The 23,162-nt window shown below is 43.1% G+C and overlaps 1 protein-coding gene across 1 annotated transcript in view; it reads left to right on the forward strand.

Moving 5' to 3' along the window:
* Positions 1-2,347: 2,347 nt before the first annotated feature.
* HELZ (helicase with zinc finger) overlaps positions 2,348-23,162 on the forward strand; it is a 123,826-nt gene continuing 103,011 nt past the window's right edge. The window contains exons 1-6 of the mRNA XM_081109694.1: positions 2,348-2,396; positions 3,686-3,741; positions 4,700-4,774; positions 7,578-7,634; positions 18,716-18,943; positions 22,134-22,170. Of these exons, the coding sequence (XP_080965820.1) occupies positions 18,734-18,943; positions 22,134-22,170 (247 nt within the window). The 5' untranslated portion in view covers positions 2,348-2,396; positions 3,686-3,741; positions 4,700-4,774; positions 7,578-7,634; positions 18,716-18,733. The remainder of the gene's footprint in view (positions 2,397-3,685; positions 3,742-4,699; positions 4,775-7,577; positions 7,635-18,715; positions 18,944-22,133; positions 22,171-23,162) is intronic.

Raw genomic sequence — 23,162 nt, forward strand, 5'->3', positions numbered from 1 at the left:
CTATCCACTGAGCCAAACCGGTTACGGCAAGAACTTGGGTTTTATTCTGAGTGTGATGGGGACACATTTGGTGAGGTTAAGCAGAGGAGTAAGGAGATCCAGGTCAGATGGAGAATGGACTGTAGGGGGCAGAGTGGAGGCAGGGAGGAGAGGAGGCTTTCCTGCCCTGGCAACACGTGGTGTTGGGACGAGGAAGGACCGGGATGCACCCTTGAGTAGATGAATGGGTCAGGCAGGCACATCAATTAAGCGCTCCTTTGGATCAAGGCCTGTGGGCAAAGCAAGGGACCTACTTAAAGAACGCTTGGGAGGCACAGTCCTTGCCCTCAGCGTATTTAGTGTTTAATTATAGGAAACAGACCACACACCTAGAGGTGTCGTGTAAACACAAAGCAACCATTAAATCAGTGCACAGTTGTGGCTGAAGGGGAACTGGAAAGGGAGCGACCGGGGCACCCCGCGAAGAGACTTTGGAGCCTTTAAACCGGGCGGCGGCAGCCTCCGGTCCACAGCCGGCTCGGCTGGGTCCCGGCTCCGGGCCCACGGCCCCGCGTGGCTGCCTGCGCTGGAAGGTCTCTGACCGTGGCTCCAGGCTCCAGTTTCCCAACTTCTAACGAGCGCTGACAAAGCGGGTGACGAAGGGGAGGTCCCTCCCCGGCTCGCCGCCTTCTCGGCTGGGAGTGACTCATTTACCTCGCTCCCTCCCTCGCGGCTGACCCCGGGCCAATGCCTTAATGAGCCTACACCTCACTCTACCCATCTGGCAGGGACAATTGCCTGGTGGAGTTTTTAGCTCCTCGGGGCAGGGCTCGTGTCAGCAGCCGACCAGGTTCCTCGAGAGAGGCTTCTCGAAGGGTCCGGAGGAGCATAGAACCCTTGGGGTAGCCCCACGGCCCGAGGCCCTCCCCATGCACCGAAGCAGGCGGGGTGTGAATGCCCGTGCATTCCTCTACTTTCAGTCATCCAACAGCATTTTGTACTGAGCGCAGTTTCGCAAGTCTCGATGTCCTGGAGCATTCCCCCCGCTTGGTCACCTCTTTAAAAATTTGCTCGGGGAGGAAGAAGCAACCAGAGCAGGCCCCCAAAGTCTGCAGGGTCGCCCAGAAGCTCAGGGACATGCGCGCGAGGGGACAGACCGACCGGCGCCAGGGCGCCCAGCGCAAGCGAAAGCCGGCGGCGAGGAACGCGGAGAGAGCTCGGCTCCCCCGCAGAGCCCGCTAGCCCAGGGGTCGCACGCCCGGCTCACCCGCCGGCATCGTGGCGCCCCCTATTTCCCTCGCTCCCGGTCGCAGCCGGGCGACTACGTGCGTCCCTCCACCGCCCCTGGGCGGGGGTGGTGCCCGCAGTCTTCCCCTCGCCGGGCAGCTTGGACTCATCACCCCGCAGGGTCTCGCCCGGTGGACCCCGGCGGGCACACCCTCCCTGCAGCCCCCGACCCTCTCGGGCCCTCCTGCGAGTCCGGGCGCGCCTCTGCGCCTCTGCGCCCGAGCCCGCAGCCGCGCTCCGCGTTACCTGCCCCGGGAAGTCACGATCTGCACGCACCCCGGGCAGCCAAAGTGTGGATTTGGGAGAGCCCGCATTCCTAGGGGAGGGGTTCCTATCTAGAGGGTCTTGCATCCTGTTACTGGCCGAGGGGAGGAGACGGCGGGAGGGAGAGTAAACAGCGTAAAAGTTGCATTTTGTTGATTTCTCCCCATCCCCCCCAAACGCGCTTCGACGCTGGTTGACTGGGGGACACCGAGTCGCCGGATCCCGGAGTCCGACGGCCCCGGAACGGTTTGTCAGGGCGGAGGCACCTTTCGGTCCACGGATGCGGGAGTCAGAGCGCCGGCTGCTCGGCGGGCTGGCCGGGCCCTGAAGGCGACCCCCGGCTTCCCGGAGCGAGAAGCGGGTCGCGGGAGCCCGCCGCCGCGCACCCGAGATCTGGAGCAGTAACAGACACATCATGCGCATAAATAAACCCATGAGCGACTCTTTGCTGCCAGTGGCAGGGAAACCTCGGGCTGATTAAATGCAGACGTGGGGTGTCTGCCAGAGCAGGAGGGTGGCGGGGCACAGGGAACCCGCGTGGAGGCGAGGGGTGGGGGGTGGGGGGCACGGAGGGAGGCCGGGGCTGGAGCCGAGCGAAAAACCCAAAGCCACCTTTAAAGACACGAGGGTGACTTTTAAAGGCAAAGGACCCAGAGGAGGGAAAGGGGCCGGGCCCAGGGCGCCCGGGCCGGCCAGCCACGGGGAGCAACTTTCCGGGCGGGAGGTGCGGCCCGAGGGGCGGCGCCGGCGGCGGAGGCGGGAGTCGGGGGCCAAGGGGGGAGTCACTTTAAAGGCTCTTTCTTACCCATAATGCTTTGTGGGGACGTTGACAAGTGGATCCAAGATGGCGTAGAAAGTAATGACAGGTAAGTCCTGACTTCCCCCTTCTCTGCTGCCGGGACCGTTCCGCGCGGTGCCGGAGCCCTCCGGGGAGCGGGCCGGACTCCCCTCCGGTCCCCCGGGCCCCGGCAGCGGCGGCCCCGCGGCGGACTGAGGGCCCCGGCGGCCCAGCGGCGGGGCCTCCGAAGCGGGGCGCTTCGAGGCGAGGCCCGGACGCTGGGGCTGTTTACAGCTTTTTCCCTCCTCGGTCCCCTTCTCCGCTGGGGGCCGCGGCGCCCCGGGCCCCCGCGCCCCCGGCGGCGGAGGGAGGCCCTGCCGTCCCGGGCCGCGAGTCGGCGGGAGAGCTCCTGGGCCCCGGCTCCCCGCGAGGGGGAGTCAGCCCCCTGCACGCTGCCCTCCGGGTCGCGGCTGGGGGTGGGGAGCGTGCGGGCCTCCCACGCCCCGCTCGTTCGCCCCCGCAGGGCTCGGACTCCCACGCGGGCGGGCGGGCGGGGCGGGGCGGGGGCCGGCGGGTGGGCGCCGGGGAAAGTGGGTCAGGGGGGCGCCCCCGCCCTCCTCCGCCCGGAGCTGGGGCCTCCGCTTCACTTTCTTCCCCCCTTTCTCCGCCCCCTTTCGGAAATTCTCTTTGGGCCGCCAGCACATCAATAAACATGGAAACACACTTCCCCTCCCCGGAGGGTCCTTCGGGACGCCCCTGTCCTGGGGCTCAGGGGTGCAGTTCCGTCTGGGCGCTTTGCTGCCTCTCCCCCCAAGTTGTTTGAGCCTCTACCCCCGCCCCCCGGGCCGAGGGGCCTCAGGTAGAGCTGGGAGCCAGGGTCTGAGGATGCTTTTTGGATTGGGCTCCTTGGGTTTTGTTTGGAACTCAAAAGATTGTTGTTCCTTCTCCTTCACAACTTACACTTTTCAGGCCAATCATTAATGGAGTATGTATAACTCCCTGGGCGGGGTGGGGGCTGGGGGAGTGGCCCTGGCTAGTTTTGTTGTTCATTTTACCCTCTCAAACTCACATTAATGGGTTTTTCTCCTTCATTTCTTCTTTTTTTTGGAAGTAAGGTCAGTCAGTGCTGAAAGAGATGACTTTTTAAGTTGTGGATTTTCAGAACGTTTTGTAATCTCTTTATCACACTGGAATTTTTTTTTTTGTTTTGAAGTAAGGCTTGTTTACAAGCTTCAGCCCCTGTACCATCTTGGTAACTTTTTCCATTTGAAATTCCGATGCCCTCTCACTCCAGGCTGATAGAAAACGTGGGCTGCTGATGGGTGACTGTGACTGGTTGGTGTACAGACACGTTTTACTTTTTTCTGTTTACCTCAGGCATTGGATGAAGTAATTGATCACTAAAGAACTACCGTGCTGGTGAGATGTGTAAGGTGAGCCGGCAGTTAAAAAGGATCGACCTTTTTTTTCCTTCTTTATTTTAATCTGCTCGTGAGGGTAAGGCCGGGACTAAGTAATTTGATGGGGTCCACCTTTATTTTCCAAAGAATTCATTCTGTCAGGTGGGCGTACAGGCAAGGCTAGATTTTAGAAAGAAAAACAAACGTACCAGACTTTCTCCGTGGCTCCAACATCTACTGCCCTAGTGGAGCTTACCCAGAGCCCCATACTGTTAGCAGCTATCTTTGGTCAGGATCTTCACCAGGGGCGCTTATAGTTTGCCTGTTTAATTTTCCTTGTGTAATTTTAGTTGGATGTCTTAATTTTGCCCATGTTTTGGTGTCCATGTGTAAGTCCACTTACTCTCCGTGGACGGTCAGTGATTGTGTCTGTGGATCTTGTGTGCCCACAGACGGTGGGACTCTTGTGACGGACGGACACCGTTTCCATTGCAAAGAATCATGTCAGGCAGATCAGTCACTCCTGCTTTTATTTTCTGAAAAATGGAATAGTACTTGTCTCTCTCATAGTTATTTTGAAATAAAAAGGATAGCGTCGAGTTTTGTTTCGCTTACTAAGGATAAGTCTGGTTTGTCGTCATTTTCTGGTCACACTTGGTGTGTGAATTCAAAGCGTTGCTTTATTTAATGTAACTTGGAATGCTTTGGATTTAAAGGACATTGATAACGTGTTAGTAAACAGTTGGCATTTAGCACATGAGGAAAAGGAGAAAAGTTTGCTAATTTTACATTTTCCACAAGCAGTCTTCTGAACTTTACACATATTTTACTATGACTTATTGAGAAAATTAAGTTATGGTAGGTTGGTTACCGCAGGTTTTTTGTTTTGGTTTTTTTTTTTAACACATCTGGGTAGCATTTGGGTTTTGAAATTCCTATCTATCACAACATCTGTTTAAGAAGAGTAAGCTGTGCTTTATTTTTTTTGCAGATTGAAGCATACAATTGACATTTTACCTTAAAAACAACTCAGGAGAGAAAAGTGGACATAAACTAAGATACTTTTGTGAGTGCACGCATCACATTTGCTTGCGTTTGAAACTCAGCAGTGCTTGTGTGTATTACATTTATTTTTATTCTTTGAAGAGCAAATGTGGATTTTAAAATTTATTTTCAGCTTATAGATGGAGGCATATTCTTGCCATAGGCTTCCCGATCTGAAACTTTTATCTTTTTTAAAAAATTTTACAGATTACTTTGTGGAAAGGAACCAGTGACCTGCTTTTTGGCCTCTGGTGATGTTCATTTGTAGTCTAAAATTTAATATTTAGAAATAAGTAATCTTGTGTGGCTAGTGTTGTTTGGCCTGTATTGTGTCAAGACGTTTTCCACAGTTTTCACACATGTGGACCATGTGAAGTGCTAGTATTCACTTCAAAGTGAAGTTAGTGGTTGGCCACCAAACAAGTTGTTACACAAATTCTTCTAAAATGGGAAATACCATAGTATTGAAGGTTGTGGTGAAGTAGAAGTCTGCGTCTTTGAGCTCAATAAAGACATAGCTTTTTTAGTCTGTCCTTTTGGCTGGGAAGCGAGGACACTATTTTTAGGTAAGGCTGTAGTTTTTGGGAGCCAGTAAGTAAGTACCTCTCTATCGGCTGGTAAACTTTTGCAATTGTTAGCAAGAAGTTTCATTTTCTGATACCATAAATATTTAATCTGCATTGTTTTAAAGTCCATATACATTTATGGAGTGTCCAGTGTTTCACCAGAGAGAGAGAGGACTGGTGCCAAACAACAGGAGAAACCATTCCTACTTGCAAAGGGCCTTGTGCAGTTTAAAAATATACAGCATGTTCATGAATGGCTAAGAATATATTGCAGAGGGACTACAAATAAGTTGACCAGATCTTATACATGCATTTTTGTTTCCTCTTTAAGAAGTAGGCTTGGTATTGGCATTGAACACAAATTAGTCTATAATTGTCCGTCAGACTATATTTAAGAGCCAAATATAGGCCCAGCAGAAGACATAAGGTCCTTGGCTGTTGTTTCAAATGCATAGAAGATTTTAGGGCCAAGTTTATCAACTCACATGGGAGGGGGAGGGGCTACTTAAAAATTATAAGCAAGTTGTTCTGGTTGTTTATTTTTGTAAACTTAGATAAGTGTACATGCCAATATAATTTGATTTCTAAGTAATATTTTGAAATGTCTTCTAGGAGAGAACTATGATATGTGTGGAGAGTGTGGCCACACCAGCTTACAGTTCACTTAAATTGATGGGTGTAGTCAAGATTATTTCTGTAGCATTGGCTAGAAGGAGCATAAAACACAGTGGTCTGTCACTTCAGTGGTGGCTGAGTAATAACTTTTGAGTAATCCTGAATTTAATAGAGTTAATAATTCTTTAAAAAATAATATTGTAGATGTAGCATGGAGACTTTTAATTTACATATAATAATTTTTAAAAAGCTACCATCTGTTTAAAACATTGAAAGTTTTTCAACATACTACCAAACAGTCATACCAATTTGTTTACTTGTGTCAATTGTACTGGGTTACTTTTTCCAAGAGCAGAAAGTTGTCTGGTAAAACCAGAATTTGTATATTCATCTTGCTTTTGAACAAAAACAAATAAACAGAAAACCAAAACTAATTGATTCATCCACAAGGTTCTTCAAAGAGTACATAGCATATTTTTTGGCTGAACCATTCTGCAATGTGAATGTTTGTGATTTTTGTTATTTCTGTGCCACATTTGAGGTGTTCTTGGCACATCTGAATTTGCCTTTTTGCTTTCTTTTGTGGAAATTCTTGTGAAAAATAGTCCTATAAGGCGAGCTTCCTATCAGTAGGCATTATGTGTAACTAATAATCATCTTAAGATTTTTATTTTTATTCACTTATTTTATGCAAAACTGATGCATGCTATAGGAAGCAAATATGAGCAGTACTTAAGTGTCTGAAGTAAAAATAGAATAAGAGGGAAAGTCTCTGTTCTCCTTCCTGCATCTTTAGTCGTGTTCTCCTGAGCTGACCATAGAAAACAGTTGGTGTCATTTGGCTTTTGGGAGAGCTCTCTGGTGCTGAGGTGTATTGGTAGCAGTGAGAGCAGAGGGAGAAATAGGGAAGGCCTGGCCACTGAACTGTTCAGGTGTCATGCAGGGGCTATTCCACTCATTTCCTGTGATGTTAAGTAATATTGATAATCTTAAACTACCAGCAGTTGAAGATAACGGTGATTAAAACACTCCAATGGTTAATTCCATTGTCAGATTCGTAGTTTTTGATTTGTGGATATTTTAAGGAAATAAATATTTATGAATAGAAGTCATATAACTATAGGGCTGAGTTAATGGTGTTAATTACCATCTGTGGGATTGTATCTACTGTTGGCTTTTTATAACTTATTATCTCTCCTTTAATTCTCATAACAACTCCAAATAGTTGTTGTTATTTACATTTTGCAAAGGAGGAAATGTAGATTAAATGTGAGCTAACATAACAGCACAGTGCTGGTAAGGAGTGGTGCTGGTGTTCTGGTTTGGAGAACCCGTGCTCTTTCCATTGTGCTCTCCTGCTTCTGTCCCGTCTGTCTTTATTCTCCAGACAAGGACTTTTAGGCCTGGAGGAGTCAGATGATTTGCCCAAGGTCACACAACTAAGTAGTAGCAACTTTAAACCAAACTTATATCTCTGGACTCTTATCTCAGAACTCTTGGTCCTGGTTGGTTATGCTACATATTTTTGAAATACCGTGGACCAAAAGACCAAATGCTGTGAATATTGGATACAAATGCTTCAGCACTGTGTCAGCAATGGCATTTTCTACCCTGTGTTTAAAAGCTCCCTTCTCTCTGTTTCAGAAATTATAAAGAGCTCTGATGGGCTATTTGGGTGATACCCAGTGCAGTGAACTGCAGGTGAGTAAAATACATGAGAGCCTTGTTTAGAAAACAAGACCTTGGTAATGTGTGAGAGAGAGACAGGGGAGATCTCATCTAGATGAGAATTTCTGGCCAGAAAGTATGAGGTGGGACAGGGTGGAAGAGTGGTGACCTGAGGTGTGGGTCCTGACTGCAGTGGCTGCTTCTGGAACAGACTGGATGATGCCGAGCAGCCTCTGCAGAGACCGCCTGCCGCTTTGTCAGTCTGTATGAAGAGAAGTGAGGGTAGGTTAATCTTCCACTCTGTTCTGAATGAGTAACTGCACAGGGACTGAGCCTATCAGCATGATTGGAACTGGAGAGGTCCTTCAGTTTTTATGTCAACATTCTTGAGTGGTAATCACCCTATGCTCTGATGAACTTGGTTAACTATTAAATTGTTTGTATTTTCTGTTATCTGCCATGCATATATTGTTATGAGTAACTATATATTTGCGTCTTAGAGGATCTAGATACCGAGAATACATCAATAGGAACAAAAGTTTAAACTTTTCCCCTAATGATTGTGTTCCCTCCACACAATGGTTGTAATAGTCCTTCAAATTATTTATCTTTTGCTGAAATGCTCTGCTACTAGTAAGTAAATGAATACATATTATTTCACAGTAAGTTATCTTCTTGATTCCTTATAGTACTTTGATCTTTCATTATTAGACTTAGAAAATGGTAATACTATAGAAAAACAATGAGAAGACTGTTTTCATGTTGCCCTTGTGGGGCATCAGTGCTAAAATTATTTTTTGATGTATTTTCAATACTAGTCTTTAAACATGAGCAGCTCTAGAAAACTTCATGTGTTAATAAAATGACTTGCCATCCTGCCTTTTGGAATCTGGCTGGGTAAGATTTATAAGACATTGCCAGCTACTTTTTACCCATCTCTTTTAAGCTCGAGTTTTTAGTTTTCTGTTCCTTATAGTTTAAATAACATTTTTCCCTTTTTAGGTCGATGCTCAACCACTGAGCCATGCCAGCCGGGCTTATATTTTTTTTAAACATTTTCCCCTTTTTTAACTGCCAGTCTCCTGGCCCCTAGTGCTTTCATTTGTCCACCAGTCCAGACTGTTTTTTAACTGACAGTCCACCACTGAGCCAGCAAGTTCTTGGAGAACCCTAGAGACTTTAATGTGACACTATTCTATACTTTTGGGATTTATAATTGGATTTGGGCCTGGCTACTTGCTTATTGCTCAAATATATCTGATTGTAGGGATTCTTGAATATATACTTGTTTTGCACGATGCAGCCCCCACGGCTTCCTGGATGATCTGAAGACCGGTTGAGGTAGCTTTTTGGTCCTTGGAAAGCTGGGATCTGAGGGTGTCATAGATATCATGATAAGGAGGGAGAGTAGGAGAGCTTCCAGTTAAGGCCAGAGTGAGCCGTACAAGGGAGGGGCAGACCTCTTCTTGAGACTATATTAAGCTTGTATCCTGGAACTCCTCAGTATGGTGTAACTTTCTTTCTTAAATTATGAGATAATTTAAGAATTAAATAGTTAAATAGTTAAAATTTAGGTTATTACTCAAATAGTTAATTTTCTTTTTGGCATTCCATTAAAATACATTTTACTGTTTTTAAATTACGGTGCATATAATTTGATTTTTTTCTATTTATTAGATCATGAAACATTTCCATGTTAAAGGTGTCACTATTTTAATTTATATGATTACATTTTGAAAGGCTGCAAAATATTTCATCAAGTCATACTCTCATAGTTTACCTAAATCTTTTTATGTTAGGTACTTATGCTGCTGGCTAGTTTTCAGTTAATACTTTAATCTACATTATTATAGATATTATTGTACTTTTTTCTGACTAATTATATCTCTAGGATAAAGTTTTGAGTACATTATTGTTGACATGGTAAGAATGTTTTTATGGCTTGCCAAGCTGTTTTTCAAGAATATTTTACCAGTTTGTATTACTAACAGATACATGGATATTTCTGTTTCACAAAAACTGGACAGAAATACATTTTTCCTTAAAAGTTTTTGCTCATTTAATAGTGTAAAGTGGCACTTACATTTCTTTTTCTATAATGTTGAATTTTGTCTTTGAACCTCTTCATATTGAATTGTTTGTTCATATTCTTGGCTATTTTATTCAATAAATTATTGATGTGGGCTTTGGATGATAAAGCAAGTATAACCAGGTAATAAACAGGTGATTATTAAAAAGATTACTAGAACACGTCAGTGAAAATGTTCAAAGAGAGTCTGGTTTAGATGGTAAGTGATCTTGGGAATAGTGTTTGAAAAGGGAATAGGTGCAATTTTGCAGATATTTATTGGGCGCTCACTGTGTACCAGGTGTTGTTGCCTCCTCTGAATGCTTCTCAAGTTATCATCATGGCCTCTACCTTGTTGAAGGAGGAGGCTGCTTGATAATGCTTGAGGTTTGACCTATGGGCACTCTGGCTGCTGAAGACCCTTTGTGGCTGTTTGGAGGGCTGAGGGGATCACTGTCTACCACCTTTAACTCATTCATGGCAAATTCCACTATGCCATGGCACTCTCCTTAAGCAGCTCTGTTCTGAGGGATACAAAGATGAATAAAACATCATTCCTACAGACGAGGAGTCATCTCGTAGGGAGAATAGGAGCACTGAAAAAATGAAGGGACCAATAAGCATTCGATAGGTGCCATAAAAGGGGTTTAGACAAAGTGCTCAGGCAGTAAGTGGAAGGAGTGATACTGCCCCTTTGGGGATGTGGAGAAACACTTGGCATTTACATTGTACTACTGTGCCAGTCAGAAGCAATAGAAAGAAGAGGGCATTCGGAGGGAAGGATAGCTTGAGCAAAGGCTGTGGGGTGGTGTTGAAAATGGGGCAGGAAACTGCATATCCAAATTACCTAGATCCTGGGATACATAAAGGAACATAGTGGAAGGTGAGGCTGCCAAGTAATCAGGACTGGGTTTGGGAGGATCTTAAATGTCAGACTGAGGATCAGTATGATGGATTGGTAGTGTGGAGACATTAGAAACAGGGACTTTGGTTCATAGTAATACTCCAAGTGAGGGATGATGAGGGCCTGAAGTGAATTGATGGCCTTGGGAATGGAAAGCAGGAGATGGATTTAAGAGATGTTTTGGAGGCTGAACAGAAAGATTTGGTCACTGATTAGAAAGGTAAGGGAACAGTCAGTTCTGTCTCAAGTCAGAGATGGTTGAAGTTTTTATGGTTGGGTGGCTGGCAGAATGGGGCATCAGGAATAGGGAAGTCAGGAGGAAGAACAGGTCTCAGAGGTTGAGAATAGAGAAAGATGAATTGGGTTTTGTGTTGAGATTAAGGACCTCGTAGAAAGTCGAAATAAAAAATTTAATCCTTTAGGGCAGCGGTCACCAACCGGTGGTCCCGCGGACCACTGGTGGTCCGTGAGTTCCAAAAGGTTGGCAACTGCTGCTTTAGGGAACTGATGAGGAAGTTTGGGGCCCAGAGGCGTTAGATGGGTGGGTGAGGTCTCACACAGTTAAAGCATAGCCTAGGCAAGCTTCCTGATTCCCAGTCCAGTTCTCTTCACTGCTTCAGACTGAGAAGTGCTATAGGTTCTCAGCTGTGGTGTTTTCCTCCCACCTGGGTGTGCTCAGTAGAAAGTTGGAAGTGGGAGAGTTTATGTTGGCGAGTAAGGTCTTTATTTTTAATTATATTTTTTCTTATGGAAACATATATAAGTGGAAAGAAGGCTATAATCAATCCCACTGACCCATTGTCCAATTTCAACACTTATTAATGTTGTTTCATCTATTTCTCCTCCCCATCAATTATATTGAAGCAAATGGGAGAAGGTGTTCTGGTGACTTTAACCTTTGTGTATTTGCAGGTAAGGAGAATTGAACCGTTTGGTAGGGTATGTTTCAAGCTTTCTGGGGTAGGGTCCAGAGTGAACAGAAGTAGGATTTACTTCCAGAATTCCTGTGTTGCCTCAGACTTTGTTTTAGGGCAAATCACATAAGTCTTCTGAGTCTTAGTTTGTCTGTGAGGTGGAGATATCATCTTCAGTGAATCACTCGAACTAATGTAGGTAAAAACCCTCCATGAACTCTAAACTTTGAGGCTAAAGTATTATAGAGATTTTAGTGCTGCTCCTTTGGGCTTCTGTGTTGCTGGCATGAAGTTTATATTATTCAACAAATTTTTATTATTCAACAAATACTTGTTATGTCAGGCCTCTGGGGCTTCAACAGTGAACAAAACAAAATCCCAGCTCTCATGGAGTTATGTTCCAGATCCAGAGGATAATAGTTTTATAGTGATTAATAGTTGTTATAGCTAATACTTTTATAGTGATTAGTGGAGGCCAGGCACTGTTCTAAGTGATTTCATTTTTTAACCTACTTAATTCTTGCAACAGTCCTGTGAGGTTTGGAGATGAGACAAATTTGTATGCAGATTGCCTCAGGTCGCAATGCCAGGATTCAAATTCAGGCAGATCTGGCTTCAAGCTTGTACTCTTAACTCCTATGTCATAGGACATCTTTAACTCAGTAATGGCATACTAGTGTTTGATACAAGTAAAAAGGTCCAGATCAAAACAAATAAACATTCTCTTCTTGTAAAAGACAAAATAAAATGAAAAAAAAAAAAAAAGGCAGTAGTTCTCTGTGGATTATATTCTTTTATAGAACAGTATTTTTTTTCTTAACTTTCTATAGGCTTCGCCAGTTTCTTTGTTTCTTTAGATACAAATGGTCACTTCAGTGGGAGGCAATTAAGTTATCTTTCTGCTGGCCCTTGAGGAGGATCTCTTCTTGAATGAATTCCCTGCTTGCTTATAATTCTCTTTTCCCCTTCCTTCCACTCCCCCCTTTCCTTACCTTGGGGTAATTCCCTTTTCTGATCTCTCCTACTCCCTGTTCTTCCTTTTTCTCATACCTGTGCTCTGCCTTTTCAGTCCCAGCTTTTTGCCTTCTTGTCCTTCGCCTGCCTCTGCCAGCCTTTCTCAACCTACGCTGTGCTTTGACTTTTCTAAGTTGATTAAATGGGGCTAATATTGGGACTAATTTTCCATCTCAGCTCAGTCCTTCATGGGCAGGGCATATTGGGAAATGGGTATATATTGATTCCAGAAATGGGGAGAGAGATAGAAACATCAACGATGAGAGAGAATCATTGATTGGCTGCCTCCTGCATGCCCCGTACTGGGGATAGAGCCCACAATCCGGGCATGTGCCCTTGACCAGAATCGAACCCGGGACCCTTCAGTCCGCAGGCCGACACTCTATCCACTGAGCCAAGCCGGCCAGGGCTATACTCACTTTTAATATTTTGTTTCATATGTCTCAGCTTTTTATGTAAACTATTCAGTACACACAAATACACATTTTATACAAATGGGATTACACATCATATTATTTTGTAGTCTGTTATTTAGAAGTCAGATTACCCTATAAATAGTATTTTGTAATGTGCTTTTGTTACATCTTTCCAATCACCCCTGTTCTTTTTTTTGATATATATATTTTTATTGTTGATACTATTATTGATGTCTCCCATTTCCCCCCTTTACCCTCCTCCTCCCTGCCCCTAACCCTCCTTCTAGGCCTTCAACACCCTATTGCCCAAGTCCATGGGCTATGCATATAAGTATTTAAGTTCTTTGGTTTATCTCTTCTCTTCCCCCCCATCTACCACATCGAGGTATGTCAGTCTGTTCCATGCCTCCCTGTTTTGGGTCTTATTTTGTGGTCAGTTCATTTTCCAATAATCCCTATTCTTAACACTGTTTCTGTAGAAACTCTTCTGAGTTTCAAACATTGATTTGAAAATGTAGCTTTAGAAAATAGGGATGATGATAATGATGGTGGTAGTAGTGCCAGTGAGTGGTACCCTTTTGTTTTAATTATGCCATTGGCTCTTTTATATTGATTTATGTTTTATTTATAAAGGTCACCTGTTTTAGCTATAATAATAAAAGTGTAATATGCTAATTAGACTGGATGTCCTTCCGGACAACCTTCCAGACAAAAGCCAGGGCTGTAGGGAAGCCCGAGTCCCAGGTGCCAGAGGGAAGCCGGTGCTGGCAGCAGGGGGAAGGAAGGCCTACTCTTGCACACATTTCATGCATCAGGCCTCTCGTATGATAATGTATTTGTAAGTCTAAGATAACATGGAAGAGAAAATGAAATACAAAGAATAGAAAATGTTTTATAATAAAATATTTTGGCAAACAGCAACCTTTTCTAGAAATCATCTTTTACTATAATTTGCCTGCATTATAAATATGGATTTTTGTTTTTTCATATCTTTTTTATTAGTAAGCATATTAAATGATTTGGGAGCGGGCTCAAACTCTTCAGGAAATAATTTGGAATAACTGAAACCAAGAAAGCTATCTCCAGAATTGCTGGCAGTTCTAAAATGGGTCAGGGAAAATCAAAGTAATAGATGGGGGAAAGTCTCAAATTTAGCTACTGATATAACTTTTTAAAAAATGTAGTTCTTGTTTTTTATCATTTTAGTCACTAAAACAGATGGTAGCAGGTCCATCGGGATATTTCTTTTATGTATTTAAAAACTTTACTTTGCTATATTGAATTTTATTCATTTTGGAATTTTATTCATTCTCATTAGGAGAGTTTACTTCTTTATGAAAGAGATTATTTAAAATAGAATATGATTGATGATCTTAGTTTCTAGTTTTCTTAGTATGGGTAACCTCTCTTCTAATGCTCCTTGCATACTCAGTGATTTTATGAGTTTTAGAGAAAAATGCAAGTCTGGCTGAATATTAACATAGTACAATAAATAAAATTTTATTACTCTGCAGGATATTTTGTCTATGTATTTCATACAACCACATCACAGGTTCCAGTTTTGGATAAAATCAGATAAATTTAAAAATAATACAACATTCCTCTTTATGGCATTCTAGTGAGAACTGAATTTGGTATAGGATAGTTCTTGGAATGGTTGGAATTTAGGTTATTTTAGATTCTCTCTGTGGGAAATTCAATTAAAGTATTAAGTGGTTGTAGTGAATTGAATGCTTGTCATGGGGACATAAATGCTATAAAATGTGACTTATTTATAAGGTAGTTATGTTGAGCAGTTAAGGCATCTGGCATGATATGTATTATGCAAGATAATAGATGATTATGAGGCTAGATTAGTCTGTACGAAGTAATGCTGGTTTTGGGAGGAGAGCATTTTTATTTTTAAAAAATCTGTATTGTTGAAAGTATTGCATTTGCTCCCTCTTTGCCTCATTGACTCCCCCTAGTCCACCCCTGCCCTCTACCTCAGATCTGTGTCCATGGGTTATGCATATATGCATACATGTTCTTTGGTTGATCACTTCCCACCCACTCTCCCTCCCTACCTTCCCTCTGAGATGCCACAGTCTGTTCTATGCTTCTGTGTCTCTGGATCTATTTTGTTCATCAGTTTATTTTGTGCATTAGATTCCACATATGAGTGAGATCATGTGATACTTGTCTTTCTCTGACTGGCTTATTTCGCTTAGCACAGTGGTCGGCAAACTGCGGCTCGCGAGCCACGTGCGGCTCTTTGCCCCCTTGAGTGTGGCTCTTCCACAAAATACCACGTGTGGGTGCGCATGTACAGTGCGATTGAAACTTCGTGACCCATGCCATGACTTTGGTTAATAAAATTATATATTAGTACATATAATTTTTTTTTAAAAATATATATTTTATTGATTTTTTACAGAGAGGAAGGGAGTGAGATAGAGAGTTAGAAACATCGATGAGAGAGAAACATCGACCAGCTGCCTCCTGCACATCTCCCACTGGGGATATGCCCGCAACCCAGGTACATGCCCTCGACCGGAGTCGAACCTGGGACCCTTCAGTCCGCAGGCTGATGCTCTATCCACTGAGCCAAACCGGTTTCGGCAGTACATATAATTTGTTTCAAGTGTACAATTCTATAATACACTGTCAGTTTATTGTATTGTGTGCTCACCACTCAAAGTTAAAACTTCGTCACCATTTATCTCCCCTTTACCCTCTTCTACCTCCCATCACCCCCCTTTCTTTCTGATAATCACCATACTGTTGCCTGAGACTATGAGTATTTAAAAAAATTTTTTTTCCTTAATCCCTTCACCTTTTTCTCTGACAGCTGTCAGTCTGTTCTCTGTATCTATGAGTCTGTTTCTATTTTGTTTGTTCATTTATTTTATTCATTAGATTATACACACAAGTGAAATCCTATGGTATTTGTCTTTCTCTGACTGGCTTATTTCACTTAGCATAATACTCTCCAAGTCTATCCATGCTGTGGAAAAAAGTAAGATTTCCTTCTTTTTATACTCAAGTAGTATGGCCAATAGACATATGAAAAGATGCTCAACATCCCTAATTATCAGAGAAGTGCAAATTAAAACCACAATGAGATACCTCTCACAACTGTCAGAATGGCTATCATCAATTAATGATTTATATTTTTTATTATATTTTTTCTTTATTGATTAAGGTTGACAGTTTCTAATAAAGTTAAAAATATTTAATAAGTATATTTTTAACTTTATTAGAAACTGTCAACTTTTCTTTCAGAGTGGCTGTATAATCTATATTTCTGATAGCAACCTATATGAGTTCCAGTTATTCCACAACTCTGATATTATCAATATTTTAAATGTAGCTATTCTAATAGGTATGTAGTAATGGCTAATCATGGTTTTAAAGTGAATTTCTCTGCTGACTAATGCTATTAAACATCTTTTCGTGTGCATAGTTGGCCATCATTACATCCTCTTTGTGCAATGTCTATTGCCCAGCTTTCAGTTGGGTTGTTTTCGTTTTGTTGGGTTCTGAGATTTTGTTATATATTCAGATACAAATCTTTTTTCAGGTATGCGATTTGCAAATAGTTTCCTCTGTCTTGAGCTTGTCTTTTTGTTCTTGTAACAGTATCTTTCAAAGAGTGGAAATGTTGAAGTCAAATTTATCAATTTTTGTTTTTGGATTGTACTAAGATGGATAGATTTTAAAAAAGGTTTCTATTTTATAAAAGTAGTGAGAAGTAAGTTAGTGATAGGAATGTTCTCATAAAGTTGACTTAAAAAATCCTCACCTGAGGATATGTGTGTGTGTGTGTGTGTGTGTGTGTGTGTATGTATATATATATATTTTTAATTGATTTTAGAGAAAGAGGAATGGAGAGAGAGAGAAATATCGATGTGAGAGAGAAACATCGTTTGGATTGATGGATTGTTTCTGGTATGCACCCTGACTGGGGATTGAACCTGAAACCTGGATATGTACCCTGAATGGGAATCAAACCAGCCACCCTTCTGTGTAGGGGATGACACCCAACCTACTGAGCTACACTGGCCAGAGTTGCTGTTTGTTGATTTATTGATGGTAGCCATTCTGACAGGTGTGAGGTGGTTTTAATTTGCATTTCTCTGATGATTAGTGACATTGAGCAACTTTCATATGTCTGTTGGTTCTCTTTGGAGAAATGTGTATTTAGGTCCTTTGCCCATTTTCAAATTGGATTTTTTGGTGTTGAGTTTTATAAGTTCCTTGTTTTTTTTTTTTTTTTTTTTTTTTTTTTTTTTTAAATATATTTTATTGATTTTTTACAGAGAGAAAGGGAGAGAGACAGAGAGCCAGAAACATCGATGAGAGAGAAACATCGATCAGCTGCCTCCTGCACATCCCCCTCTGGGGAAGTGCCCGCAACCCAGGTACATGCCCTTGACCGGAATCGAACCTGGGACCTCTCAGTCCGCAGGCCGACGCCCTATCCACCGAGCCAAACCGGTTTCGGCTATAAGTTCCTTGTAAAATTTGGATAGTAACCCCTTATCAGATGTATCATTGGTGAATATGTTCTCCCATATAGTGGGTTGTCTTTTCATTTTGTTGATGGTCTCCTTTGCTGTACAAAAACTTTTTAGATTGGTGTAGTCCTACTTGTTTATTTTTTCTTTCATTTCTCTTGCCTGAGGCAATATATCAGAAGAAGTACTGCTGCCAGAAATGTTGGAGATTTTACTGCCTGTGTTTTCTTCTAGGATTTTGATAGTTTTGAGTCTAAAAGTAAGTCATTAATCCATTTTCAGTTTATTCTTGTGTATGGTGTAAGAAGGTGGTCTAGTTTCATTTTCCTGTCCAATTTTCCCAACATCATTTTTTGAATAGACTGTCTTTACCCCATTGTATGTCCTTGCCTCCATTGTCAAATATTAATTGACCATAAAAGGCGTAGGTTTTTTTCTGGGCTCTCTATTATGTTCCATTGATCTATATGTCTGTTTTGAATCTGAGTTTCTTAAAAGTAGTGATGACGTGCTCCGTCTTTGAATTCAGTGCTGCTAGCACAGGGCCTAGCCTTAGGAAATGTTTGCTGAATTCAATAGACAGTTCAGATTTGCATTTTATCCAGTTTTTTAATATTGGTGGGAAAAATTCTACATGGTGTAGATTTTTATTCTCTGTAAACACAGTCACAGAATTACAAAACTGAAATTGGAAGATTTGGATATGAAACATTCCTGCACCTTCTGATTAAAAAGAGGAAAGCCTTTATGGTTTGTTGCACTTTGCAATATTCAAAGTCATGTTTCATTTATAAATTTGTCTCATTTATAAATTGGATGTATTGTTGGTATGATCCTGATTTATGGTTGATATTTTGCTTGGATCTTATTAAAGACTTCATAAAATATAAAAGAGAAGTATAGATTTTGTAGCATTAATAGCTGCTCAGCTGTGACCTTGAACAAAAGGCTGGTTGAGAATAACTATTCAGATAGATAATTAAACCAGCTGAGTCAGGAATGGTATTAGAATTTATAATTAATAAGTTTTTTTAAAATATATTTTATGGATTTTTTACAGAGAGGAAGGGAGAGGGATAGAGAGTTGGAAACATTGATGAGAGAGAAACATCGATCAGCTGCCTCCTGCACACTCCCTACTGGGGATGTGCCCCCAACCAAGGTACATGCCCTTGACCGGAATCGAACCTGGGACCCTTGAGTCCGCAGGCTGACGCTCTATCCACTGAGCCAAACAGGTTAGGGCTATAATTAATATGTTTTTAAAACTTCTCTGACTTGTTTTTTCCCCGTCTTTAGGATTTTTGTCCCTGAGTCATGGAAGACAGAAGAGCTGAGAAGTCATGTGAACAAGCGTGTGAATCACTCAAGAGGCAGGACTATGAAATGGCCCTCAAGCACTGCACAGAGGCGCTTCTTTCTCTTGGCCAGTACTCCGTGGCTGACTTCATAGGGCCGTGTTCACTGGAAATAGAAAGTATCAGAATTGAGAGTCTTCTTTACAGAATTGCCTCATTTTTGCAACTGGTAAGTAAACAGTGTTGATAAGTCAGTGCCAAACCATGTAAAATGGCCCTTTTCATTGAGTGGGCACTATTGCTGGTCACTCCCTCTACAAGTCACTTAAATGTGGCCTCAGGAGGTGATTGAAGTGGCTAGTGATTGCTGGATATCTTTGATGGCAAGCAACTGTATTTTTAAATCTTGAAACTTGTACTTAGCACTTTGGAGTATTCATTCATTTAACAAATATTTATTGAGGACATACTATGTGTTAGACACTGTTCTAAGTGCTTGGTATACATTGGTAAAAAATATAAAGAAAGATCCCTTCATGGTACTTTTTCTAGTAGGGGGACAGACATTAAATGCTAGAGACATAACTAAGTAAACACTTTAGATTGTTAGAAAGTAACAGTCTGCATGAAAAATAGTAGAACAGGGCAAGGAATATTGGGGCCACTAGGGTTAGGGATAAGGTTGCAGTTTTTATATTTATTATCGTTTTGTAATCCTCACCTGAGGACATGCTCTCACTGATTTTAGAGAGGGAAAGAGGGAGAGAGAGAGAAACATCGATGTGAAAGAGAAACACCAATCGATTGCCTCCCTCACACACCCCGACCGGGGATTGAACCTGCAACCTGGGTTTGTGCCCTGACCAGGAATTGTACCCATGACCTTTCAGTGTATGGGAAGACTCTCCAACCAATTGAGCCACACCGGTCAGGGCTAAGGTTGAAGTTTTAAATTGGGTGGTCAGGTAGTGCTCATTAATAAGGTGATATGAAGGAGGTAAGGGAGTGAGCCACATTGGAATCTGGATGAAGATCATTATAGGCAGGGGGACAGTCAGTGCAGAGACCCTGAGGCTTAAGCATGTCTGCCATCTTTGAGGAACAGATAGGAGGCCATTGTGCTGGAGTAAAGTACATTGGGGGAAGGGGGTAAGAGGGCTAGATCCTCTGGGACCCTCTAGGACTAGTTTGTATTATATTTGAGATGGGAAGCTATTGTGGGATTTTGATCAGAGGGGTGTCTTGATCTGATTTAACAGGAATTATCTGGCTTTTGTGTTGAGAGTCTCTATATATAAAAGCCTAAGCGACCGTTATGACTGAATGACCAGTCGACTAGTCGCTATAATGCGCACTGACCACCAGGGGGCAGATACTCAACGCAGGAGCGTCAGTACACTTCCACAGCCAACCTCCCACGGTCCCTACCGCCTACTACCCCCCCCCCCCATAGGCCTTGATTGGGGGGCCAGATGGCCAACCCCCCGGGGTCTCTCCCCATGACTGGCTGTCCCCCCAACAGTCCTCTTTTGCCAGCCAGGCCTAAGGACCCCAACCATGCACAAATTTGTGCACTGGGCCTTGAGTCCTATATAATAAAACAGTAATATGCAAATCGACCGAACAGCAGAACGACCAGCTGCTATGTTGTGCACTGACCACTAGGGGGTAGACTCTCAATGCAGGAGCTGCCCCCTGGTGGTTAGTGTGCTCCCACAGTGGGAGTACTGCTCAGCCAGAAGCTGGGCTCACGGCTGGTGAGCGCAGTGTTGGTGGCCAGAGCCTCTCCTGCCTCCACTGTAGGTGGGCAGTAAGGAGCTAGGGGTCCCGGACTGCTAGAGCCCTGGACTGGGAGAGGGGTGTCTGACTCCTGGCTTAGGCCCGATCCCCAGGGACATTCCCTGAAGGGTCCCAGGCTGCAAGAGGGCGCAGGCCGGGCTGAGGGACCCCACTAGTCCATGAATGTCGTGCCCTGGGCCTCTAGTAGACTATAAAGGGGGAAGAGTAGATGCAGGGATACTGGTTTGGAGGGTATTGGAATAATCCAGGCCAGAGATTACAGTGGCTTAGACCAAAATGGTAGCAGTGGAGATAGTGAGAAGTGATTTGGTTCTGGTTATAATTTGAAACTAGAACCAATAAAATTTCCTAATATATTGAATGTCAGGCATACAGAACAGTCACAGATTACTTACCATGACATTTTTTGTCTGAGCAATTGGAAGAATGGATTTTCCTTCAACTGAGATGAAAAGGCTATAGGTGGGGAGCAGGTTCTGTGAGGGAAGAATTCTTTGTGAACATACTGAGTTTGAGATGTTGTTTAGATATCCAGCTGGAGATGTTGACAAGTAGCCAGATATGCAGGTATGGAGTTTGGGAGAGAAGTCTGGGCTAAAGATAATAATTGAAGAGTTGTGGCCTATGCATGATATATAAAGTCTTGAGCCTAGGTCACATCACCAAGGGAATGAGTATTGATAGAAAAGAGGAGAGTACCAAGGACTTAGTCTTGTGGCTCCACAGTGTTGAGAGGTTGAGAAGAAGAGGAATAAACAAAGCAGCTTGAAGGGCAACGTTGAGGTAAATGAAAACTAGGAGAAGTATGGTGTCCTGGTAGCTAAGTAAAGAAAGTGTGTCCAAACAAGGGAATGTTCAGCAAGGTCCATTGCTGTTCCATAGGACAGTGGATGAGTGTCTGACTAAAGAGCATTTATGAGAGAGTCAGAGGGAAGGAATTTAAATACATAATTATAGACAATTTTTGAGGCATTTTGCCCCAGAGAGGCACAAAAAAATGGAATGATAGCTGGTGGGAGAAGTGAAGTCAAGAGAATGATTTTTCTTTTTAGATGGAAGAAAGAACAGTATGTTTGTTTATAGGACTGAATCAGTAGAAAGCAAAAAATTAGTGACATAGGAGAAATAGAGGAGGCTTGCTGGAGTGATATTCTTCACTGGGCCAGAGATCACATCTCCATGGGTGGTAGGATGGCCTTTCGAAAGGAGCATGGGGGGTTCGTCTGGTAATAGGTGGAAGATGGAGTGTGCTAGGACATGGGTAGATGTGGTAGTGATAGTCTGCGGAAATTTTCTTCTCGTTCCTATGGTTTTCTCAGTAAAGTCACTAGCTGAGAATAAGAATGGGGGGCTCAGGAGGTTCTGGTGATTTGAGGTTAGAGAAAGTAAGAAGTAGGAGTATGAGTAAATGGACTAGGGAAGTATATTGTATTTATTTGTAGAGTATTGTGTAATCCTCAGAGACCACATGAGTTAGCTTTGCTCTGTGAATATTAAATTTGCAACATTAATGCTTAAACTTTGAAACAAAGCCAAGCCTTTTTTTTTGGATAAAATCTCTATTGTAAGCAGCCCTTGAACTACTTAATGATATTCATCTCATATCTTTTATTTTGCAGAAAAAGTATGGACAAGCTGATGAAGATTGTAGGCATGGTATGTGTGAAAATGGGACTCTGATTTGAAGATTTTGAATAATTTGAGCAATGTTTAAGATTTGTTTTTTTCCCGATGCTAATTTCAAAAGTGATTATAAAATTTAAAAAACCCACCTTCCTGTGATGACTAGTGACTGACATGGATGATGACTTTTCTGCTGTGATGTGTGTACACACGGACATTGTTCCTAGTAACTCATGATTGTTGACATTCTGGTCTTGCCCTTGGGAACATTGATAGTGTCCTTTAAAGTTTGTGTGAGTATTTTCAGGCAATAGGAGCCAAATTTTAAGAACTGTAACAAACATTGATTAAAATGTTAAGCTTGGATAAATTGAAAGGCTGGGCCTATCCCTTCTAAAAGGCTTTTCCCCTTCATTAGAAGATATCCCTTAGAGAGAAGAGACTGACTAGAATTCTAGCTTTTTGATGCTCTTTCCGTTGTATGGTCAGCTACATTTTTTTGCCCTGATTATAAAAAGTAGTACATAACATGATGCTTCTGAGGCAGTAGTACCATTTTCCCCATCTTATAGGTGGAAAAACTGAAGCAGAGAGAGTTAAGTAAATGGCTTTGTCACATAGTTATAAGTATCAGAATCAGGGTTGACCACAAAATGTGCAAGGCAGAGTCCATGCATGTCATAGCTGCATCATCCTGTTTTTTCAGTGTTAGAGTAGCCTTGCCAGGTTTTAATTTTTAAATCTAAGAGACTGTTTCCAATATATAGGGTAGGGTCCCTAGACCTGGCCGGGAATCAGGGCCATCTGTGGAGCGACCTGCAGGTGGGGCCATCAGGGCGGGGAGGGGGGCGGTGGGGGCCCTGCTGGCATCCACCTTGGGTGGAGGCTTGATGCCGCCTGCTGGCCGGCTCTGCCCCCTGGTCACCGCCACCGGTTGCCTCCCTCTCGGGGGCAGACACCTAACTCAGGAGCTGCCCCCAGTCAGGGGCAACTCCTGAGTTAAATGTCTGTCCCCTGGTTGTCAG

This window comes from Myotis nattereri (genome assembly GCF_964212035.1).
Source record: "Myotis nattereri genome assembly, chromosome: 16".
Classification (NCBI taxonomy): Eukaryota; Metazoa; Chordata; class Mammalia; order Chiroptera; family Vespertilionidae; genus Myotis; species Myotis nattereri.